Raw genomic sequence first — 9,370 nt, forward strand, 5'->3', positions numbered from 1 at the left:
TTTTGAGACTTATTTGTTATTTAATTCGTAACTTCTCGAATAGCAAATGCTAAGTACTCCACATTTCCAGGATTAACACCAGTGAGAGCCATTCTTCCGTCTTTTGTGATGTGCACGCTGTATTTATTTGTAAGACACTCACACTCTAAGGAATTCAATCCGGAGTAAGTGAACCATCCAACATGATCTGTAATATGTTTCCAATCTCGAGATGAGCCCCATTTCTCCAGTTGTTGCCTCAGAGAATGTCGAGCAGTTGTTAATCTCTCCGTCATTTTCTTCACATCTGCTCTCCATTCAGCACATAATTCTTTATCACTCAGGATTTCCGTGGCAATCCTAATGCCATGATTTGGTGGACTCCAGTATAGTCCCTTAACGAATCCCTCGACTTGAGATAAAATTTGTGATGTATGATCCGGAGTCTTGGTGATAAATGTTACAGCTCCTACTCTCTCGCCGTAAAGACCTTCGAAAAAAATTATTTCAATTGAGAGAAGCAAAAAATATACTGAGATAAGATTACCCATATTTTTTGCAAAACTCTGTGTCACGATAAACTCATGCTCATCCGTTGCGAATTGTCTTATTCCAAAAGCATCTCGGTCTATGTCTCCACTCGCAAAGCCCATGTACACAAGATCAAATACAGGGAGAAGTTTCCTTCTTTTTACCAGTTTAGAGAGTTCTTTCCATTGTTCGGGTGAAGGATCAATTCCTGTGGGATTGTGGCCACAGGCATGAAAAAGAAGGAGAGATTTCTCTGGGATTTTCTGAAATTGTAATATTATAATTAATCAAAGAAGGATTGTCTTGGTAAATAGTTGTGTGTATTGAAAGCTGTAAGCGATATCTTAAAACTCACATTGATAGAATCATAAACAACCTCCTCATTGAAAGTGAAACATCCTGGTGCGAAATATTTGTAAGAATTAATTTTCAATCCTGAATTTCTGAAGATATTCTCATGATTTCCCCATGAAGGATCCGGTAGATAGATTTCCTTATGACCAGGAAAAAAATTCTTTAGAAACATTCCTGTAAGGCGTAGAGCTCCAGTACCACTAATACTCTGAAAAGTAGCATATCTTCCATTCTTCAAGATAGGATTATCTTCACCAAAAGCTAATTCAGTGGCTAATTTAGTAAAATTAGGACAACCCGTGTGGGGAAGGTACTCCTTGTTGAGTTTCTTTTCAACCACTCGTTGCTCTGCTTTCGCAATACTTGGCAAAATGTAGGGCTTTCCATCATCATCTCGGTAAATCCCAATGCCTAAATTCACTTTCCGAGGATTTCTGTCACGGGCAAAGGCATCAATTTTCCCAAAAATTGGATCAGGGGGAGCTAATTTCACATCTGACCACCAGGAAGAGCTTTAATAAGCAGAATTAAGACAATCAGGTGACGAATTTAATTAATGAAAAGCTTCATAATTACCTCAATCGCAGGATGGTAGAAGAAATTTTGGCACACCGCAGAAATTGTGGAGAATTTGTGACTATCATCTTGAGAAAATCCAGTAAAACTGACGATAGACAGTATTATTGATACAAAAACAATCGCAGAAATGTTTTATCTCTTCACTTATTGGCGTAATTTTCATTTTTATTTATTCTCCAAGCTGAAAAAAGGTATGATAAGATTCTAATCAGTGAATTGGACACCGGTATCCAATCTGATGAGTTATTGTCTCATTCATAGTGCTCTCTAAAGGTATACGAATTGAAGAGGAACTTTTTGTGGAAATCAATCTGATAAGAGAATTTGGTGGACAACATGAGAATCAAAAATACATATTAGCAATTGTCGTATTAGGTGAGGTTCTTAATAATCTCACTTACTATAATCCTAACAAAATTTCATGTCGTCCGATCAAACTCAAACTTTTGCAAAACGTGTTTTGACACTTCCTGATCACGAATATATGGGGGGCTAAGTTACATTCCCGTCCGTCCGTCCGTCCGTCCGGTCTTTGGAGCTAAAAAGCTCCTAAACTAAAAGAGATATCGACTTGCGGTTTTCGGCAAAGGTTATATATCGTATGAAAATTGCAACATGGTGCATTGACCCCCCACGCCCCACCCCTCCTTCCGCCATTTTGAAGACCCCCCTTTTTTGTTTTCTCAATATCTCCGCCCCTATGGCATCGATCGGGCTCAAATTTTAGTATGTTATAGCTGGGTCTTAGAGCTTTCGATCAATACAAAACTTATGGACCCCCGACCCCCTTGACCCGAGCTTTAAGGGTCCAAAAAAAAAATTCTTAAAATGGCCATAACTCCGGTTCTAATTGTCAGAATTTAAAAAGTGAGGGCTTTTTGGAAAGCTCTCGTGAAATGTCACTTCCCCTTCTAACATCGCAAGTTCATAAAACCACCGCTAGGGGCGCTATTTTTAAAAAGAAGATTTTTCAATTTTCTAAGTTAAATAACTCAAAAATTCCTTTGTGCATCGAGCTGAAATTTTAGTATGTTATAGCCGCTAATTATATCTATCAAACAAAAAAATACCTAAGTTGATTTATAACCCCTGACGCCCTGACCCGAGCTATAAGGGGCAAAGTTCGAATATTGATCGGCCTCTATCTCCGGTTCTAATTAACATTTTAAACTAAATTTTAGGTTTTTGGTTTCGTCTCGATGAGCACTTTCAGATGGAAGTTCAAAAAGTCACCACAGGTGGCACTGCGATAGCGTCAAAATTCAAACTCATTTTTCTCAAAAACGGCATTGTGCAAGTTAATCAAATTTTAGTATGTTGTAGTCCAGTCTAGGACGTTTCCAAAATGGGGCGTAAGTGCGCTGTGGTTATAATAGAACCGGAGATATGAGGGGTCAAAGTTCACGAAATTCAAAAAATCATATATCCGGTTATATTTGACCGATTTTGATGAGTGAGGGCTTAAACGAAAGATCTCATCAAATGCTACAACTTTCTAGAACATTTGAACTTCGTGGGACCAACACCAGGGGCGCCACAGTCGAAAAACCAATTTCAATGTCACATAACCTCAATTATCTCGACACGTGCTTAATCGATTTTGATGATTACTTCGACATAATTGTAGAGGACATTTGTCTCTATATTTCGTCCATACATCATTTTTCAATCAGATAATGCGATCTGTCCGATTTTGCCGTTTAAGTGTGAAAATAGGGTTTTAAATGGATAGTGTCACAAAATACAACAATTCTTTGATATAGTTGAAGTTCATCAAATGAACACTTGGGGCGCTCTGGTCGAAAAAACGAGTTCAGAAATAACCCAGCAACGAAAGAGTTCCCTGTTCGACCTGTCGCGACGGTGGCGGCCTCCCAAATGTTAAGAAAGTGGTGGCCATCAAAGAGAACTATTGCTTCAACCGCGTTCGCTTTTTCCCAGCCCGTAAGGATTTACATTGGACCGAACCCTGTTCCGAACGCGTTTGCTGAACGATGTTCAAACAGGGAACTTTCGTTGATGGGAAACAATGTCGATTATCTCGGTTTCTGAGTACTCGATGAGATCATGTTCTACGGCAAAATTATAGAGAACATTCTGGTCTATATTTCACCTGTTGCAGATTCAAATTCAAATTGATGTAAGGGGGCAGCCACTACTTTGTAGTTTTAGTATTGCCATGTAGGTGAAAACGTAGAGATGCAAGTTTTTGGTGGGAATTCGATCATGACGGACGAAAAATTTAGAAGTGATAATTTGCTGGAAATTTATAAATTTTGTAAGTAAAAAACCAAGAGAAAATTAGGCTAGACGTTTCACAGAAGATTTATTTATAGGATTTATGACAAAGTTTCTGAAGGACGTCTACGAGGAAGATTTTGAACTAAAAGTTAGAAAATACCTGTAAGTAGGAAACTAAAGAAAAACAGAATTAGAGGACTTATAAGGATTTTATTTATAGGATAAACAAGGAAAGAAAGCTAGAATTGGGGAAGATTCTAAGAGAGCAAGATTTAAAGGTTCAGGTAAAACTTAAGGTTAGGTTTAGAAGCTCTCATATGGTTGACCCCCATTTTTTGTTTCAGATCTTAAATCAATGTCGATCGCCAATTCTAATAGTTTGATACGGTTATACTTGAAGAGAATAAAGAAATAATTTCCGATGGAAGAATTTGCCAAGAACATCACCCATATATCATATCACTTTTCTGTCAGTCCATCCAAATCCTTGATATTTTGGTTTAAATACCAAATTTGTATAATTTCACGAATTTGATTTAATATAACTGAATGGCGTTCCCCAACTTCAGCTCCAAATTGAATTTGCGTACATTTCGAGTTGGCTCACATTAAGAATCTCACCTACATAAGCCGGTTAGGATTATCTGTCCCTTTTTACCTTCGTTTTATTCAAAATTTCTTATTTTTTGGGCGACGTTAATTTTTTTCAAAAATTCGAATAGGCCTTTATTGGTACAGTTGCAACTTGCATGCTAGTGGAAGAATCAAAACATAACCCTAAATGTAATGGTATGGTATTCGGGAGAAATAACTTGCGAATTTTCTCAATTTTCCTTTTGATTTTATGAATATAGTGCGTCGTACGCTTTCCACATATAGAATGGCTTGTAGTCGATACGAGTATGTCAAGCAATTTGAGCTTGATGATAAAATACTGCCTAATACTTGGATCGTTGTCCGGGTGGATGGAAAAGGATTCCACAAATTTGCCACAGTTCACAATTTTGACAAGCCCAATGATGTCCGGGGTAAGAATTGAGGATTGGATTTTATGATTAGAGAGTCACAGAAGAATTTCTCTCTGTTGCAGCACTCGATCTGATGAACTGTGCAGCAGTGTCTGTAATGCAGGAGTTTAAGGATGTTGTTATTGGGTACGGACAGAGTGATGAGTATTCTTTTGTCTTCCGTAAGAGTACAGACATTTACAAGAGACGATCTGCAAAGATCATGTCAATGGTCACAAGTCTCTTCACCTCATCATACGTTCTAAACTGGAACCGGTTCTTTCCGGATCGACTTCAATACGCTCCAGCTTTCGATGGGAGAATCGTGGTATATCCTAGTGATGAGAATCTCAAGGATTACTTGTGCTGGCGTCAGGCTGATGTCCACATCAATAATCTCTACAACACAGCCTTTTGGTGCCTCGTCTTGCGCGATGGACTGACAAATTCCGAAGCTGAAGCCAAACTCCGTGGCACGGTGTCTTCAGACAAGCACGAACTACTCTTCCAGCATTTTGGAATCAACTACAACAATCTGCCAGCCATCTTCCGGAAGGGCACAGTGCTACTGAGGAAGCGTGTTCATGCTGAGAAAATTGACTTGAAGCGCCAACTGATCGTTCCACAGTATGTCGATATCATCCGAGAGAATTTCTGGACAGAGAACTGGGAACTCCTTGATACAAAGGGTTCAGGTGGTGATGTATTCCACGTAAAAAGTCACGATCTGCCCGATCTCATGAAGCTGCAGATTTCCGGCCGAGAAAACTGACAAATAAACCAGCTTTTCTTTATATATAAATCGTTATTTTTATCTTGTCTCAATACAATTGCATTTAAATGTTTTCTGAAACAGGGCATCCTCTCCTTGACCCACAATCATATCAAATCAAATGAAAAGAGCCCCGAGACACTGTCCTGGGGACATGGGGAAGTACACAATTTTTCTTTTATGGAGCGGTTCCGTCATCACCATTTACCCCTTTACATTTTTCTTTCTAAATAAAAAATCACCTCCGGAATCCTTTTGCAAATTACACAGGAAATAAACTTTGTTTCTTTTTTTTTTTTGGGGGGGGGACGAGGAAAAAAATATTTACACAACATTGAACACAACTCCTGTTGCAATCACGAAGAGAATGTGGTCTTTTTTTTGTTTTATGAAAATTTTCTCTAGAATTATTATTATTTTTTTTTTCTTGAGGGCGGGAAAGTAACTGTGGCATCGTCTATGAATTAAAAAAAATCTCCTTTCCTGGATACTAAAATCATGCTGCCTGAGGAATTTTACCATTTCTTTTTGTGCTCGTCCATTGAAACACCTCCAGGTCCTAAAGATACAATCATGAGCAGGCCTCCAATAACAGAGAGGGTCTGAAATTAAAGTCAAATAAAATCTTGTTAGATGAAATGTAAAATTTCACTAAATTTCCATGAAAATTTCCAAAATTGCAAAACCTAATTTAAGGCGATTAACGGAGAGGAACAAGGGGAAGATATTTGGGTGAAAATGTGTACACCACTTCCAGGCACTTCCACGATTTGTATGGAAGAGACCTTCGCACTTCCAGAACTTCGCAACACTCTCGAAAATAATGCAATACTTCCAGCACTTCTTGCACTTCATGCACTTCTTATACTTAGAAATAAATAATTTATTTATTATGATGAAAAATCTAATTATAAGGAAATTATAAAAAAATCTAAAGAAATTTCTTTTTACACATATATTTTTTTTAATTGCTTATATTAGGTGTGATTCCTTCTAATCACACTTATTGAATTTCTTGCGCCAGATATTCTTGCATACTTTCAATATTTTAATATTATTTGCGTTTTATGAAGGGGTATCAACAAGGGGGAGATATTTGCTTGGAAATGGTGTACACTGAGGTGGAAGTAGGGTGGAATAACCGGCTATCGCCATGTTTAGGAAAAAATTAAATTCATTTAATCATAACTTTTGAATCCTTGTTACAAGATAAGTCAAATTTGATACAAAGTTACTTAGATGTATTGGCTCTAGGTACGTGAAAACAATAATCCTAGAACATAACGCTGGACTACTTAAAAAACTGATTTTTATTAATAATGCAAAAATAACCATTTCGTCGCCACTTTTTACCACTTTTCGCCAGTTTTGTAAAATTTGTAACCACTTCTCGCCACCCACTTGAAAAGAACCACACTCGGTTATTTTAGGCAATGCTATGAAAAGAATACATTCACCATTTCTCTTTCCTTGTGATCACTTTATTATTACTCTCTTTAAATGATTTTTCTTCACTTTTATTTGAGAAATCAAATTATGGGGCTTTTGCAGAAAGTAAACAATGCAGATTTGACAACTGAGAATGTACGAAGTGAAGTTAGCGTCGCCTATTGAAAAGATATGGCGACAGGTGGTAAAATCAATTCCAGAATATTACCACTTCTCGCCATGCCTCATTTTTATACAAAAATAATAAAAAATGAAATATTAATTGACTAAATACAAATTTTATGTATTCCACAAGTGCAATTAAATATTCAATAGACAAATTATTTACCCAAATAGGTATTTTTGGCCTGATGAAAATTTGACGACACTTAGTACATTTGGTAAGAGATGTTGGATTCGATGCACTTGCTTAAAATATTGCTCTAAAAAGTGATCAAAATCGTGAATCCAAAACGAATAATTATTATTTTTCGATTCTATGCGTAGAAGCAGAAACAATACAAAAAAATTGCGACTCATTTATTTCATAAATTGCGAAAAATAGCGATTTCAATGTAAGTGGCGAGAAGTGGGGCACTGGCGAGAACTGGTGATTCCACCTTACTGCGGAAGTGGAAGTCTCAAAAATTAAATGATTTTGCGCTTTACATTTAATTACAGTAGGAAAAGTGTTAGTAAGCATGTAGCGCAATTAAGGATTGTCCTGAGGGTTAAATTAATGTTGTTTTTTTTATCGCAATTGTTCTAAATTTCTCATCAAAATTTTCGTTAACAAATTAAAATATCGTTCAACTACTCCCTCTGTTCCAATGCATGAAACTTAATTGAATGCTTTACATCAGAAGTGTGCAAAAAACCGATGAAACCGAATTAACGTCAAAATAAGTTTGCTCAAGTAGCGTTTTGACCATTGACGTACATGTTTCATTTGACGTTTATTCGGTTTCAACGGTTCTTGCACTCCTGTGCTTTACATATTTAAATTTAAAATTACATTTTCAGTTGGAATACTGTAGTAAAATGGCCGATTCTTTCGGATGGTTTAGCTCCGTAAATTAATTTACGTAATGGAGTAAAATTTTCATAAATATAATTAATAGGGTAAGTGTGCCAAATTCCGGCCAGCTTGCAATTTCGGCCACCTTTTTTGTTCCTCGAATTCCCATGAACTTTTAGATTTTACGTACTTTAGAGATTATACAATGCAAAAGAATAACAAAAAATGTAGCTTCGACAAACGAAATGACGTGAAAAAGGCATTGGAAGAATTCCCGAAGGGCAAGGTACTATGAGAATGAAGGTGGCCGAAATAGGGCACCAAAGCTATGTCTAAATTTTTATTCATTTTAAAATGTATTAAGAATGATTTTAAAGTAAATAAAGACTATAAACTATATATATATAAAAGACTATATCTACAAGGTTCTAAACAACACTCCTTAAACACATCCAAGCCTTTCTACATATCGAAATACGATCTAATTACTGTTTTCCGATATTTTAACAGTTTCTTCAATTGCTATTTACAAATTTTCTTCTACTAGGATTCTCACAATATTGGCATCAATATTAGAGACCCTTTAAAATGAAATTGATATTTCGAAGAATAAATCTCTATTTCTAAATTTTCATAGCCACTTTTCAATAATCCTTAGAGCAAGGACGAAATCTAAAACCCCCAAAATGTTTCTTTACTGGAAGTACATCACTGAAGGTCTCGGACCTTCGGACGAATTTCTTTATGAAACTTTGCATTTTACCAAATTTGGGCACGACAAATACGATGGTGATAGTAAGAAACCTTGCAATTTCTTGTGTCACCCGTTACAGGGGGGGTGTTTGGGGGACAAAATTCACATTTTTGGCTGTAGGAGCCAGAGGGTTGGCGATAGCGACTTGGGGTCTTCGGGTGACCCCCCCATAAGTTGATCTGGGGAATCTAAATATGACCTTCATTTTCCCCCCACCCCTCCCCTTTCCCTAAAAAAACACGTCTTTTTGTAATATCTCGAAAACTTCTCTTTAAATAATTTTCATTGGCTTATATATTTTAGACCTTGTCCAGACGGATATTTCGTCCATAAATTCCAATGACCTTGAAAAATTCCTTCATGGTGTTTTTCAAGGTCAAATGTACTACGCTCAAAAAAATCACGTTTTTTAGACAATTTTATCAAAGTATAATTTTTTAAGAACCCTAATCGATTGCTTAATTAATATAAGCCAATTTAAGCCACTTTAATTCCATTGACACGCCTTTGACATTTATATATATTTCAAACCCAAATGTCATTTTAAAAATATTTTATGTCTATCTACACCTAATATTTGATTTTGACTGATTTCCTGAAGTAAGACATCATGGTAATGAAATTTTCATGAAATTTGTGAAATTTATGAAATTTTATGAATATGAAAATTTACTGGATAGTGTTTTAACGACTGCTGATTAATAATT

General features: G+C 36.3%; 2 protein-coding genes across 3 annotated transcripts; one reads left to right on the forward strand and one right to left on the reverse strand.

Annotated features, from left to right (window-relative positions):
- On the reverse strand, nucleotides 1-4,359 carry LOC129805377 (aspartate aminotransferase, mitochondrial-like). 2 transcript variants are annotated; one of them, XM_055853259.1, is made up of 5 exons: nucleotides 4,306-4,359; nucleotides 1,441-1,624; nucleotides 866-1,376; nucleotides 527-773; nucleotides 1-469 (listed from the first exon to the last, which is right to left on the reverse strand). In XM_055853259.1, exons 2-5 carry the CDS (start codon nucleotides 1,506-1,508, stop codon nucleotides 21-23), a joined length of 1,275 nt encoding a protein of 424 aa, XP_055709234.1. In that variant the 5' UTR covers nucleotides 1,509-1,624; nucleotides 4,306-4,359; the 3' UTR covers nucleotides 1-20. The 2 variants fall into 2 exon arrangements, with proteins under 2 accessions (XP_055709234.1, XP_055709233.1); XM_055853258.1 differs by having other exon boundaries at nucleotides 1-773.
- Nucleotides 4,360-4,433: 74 nt separating this feature from the next.
- Nucleotides 4,434-5,493, forward strand: LOC129805379 (probable tRNA(His) guanylyltransferase). The gene is made up of 2 exons (XM_055853261.1): nucleotides 4,434-4,712; nucleotides 4,775-5,493. The coding sequence occupies exons 1-2, from the start codon at nucleotides 4,529-4,531 to the stop codon at nucleotides 5,461-5,463; spliced, it is 873 nt and encodes a 290-aa protein (XP_055709236.1). The 5' UTR covers nucleotides 4,434-4,528; the 3' UTR covers nucleotides 5,464-5,493.
- The last annotated feature ends 3,877 nt before the right edge of the window (nucleotides 5,494-9,370 follow it).

This window comes from Phlebotomus papatasi, chromosome 3 (assembly GCF_024763615.1).
Source record: "Phlebotomus papatasi isolate M1 chromosome 3, Ppap_2.1, whole genome shotgun sequence".
NCBI classification, from domain to species: Eukaryota; Metazoa; Arthropoda; class Insecta; order Diptera; family Psychodidae; genus Phlebotomus; species Phlebotomus papatasi.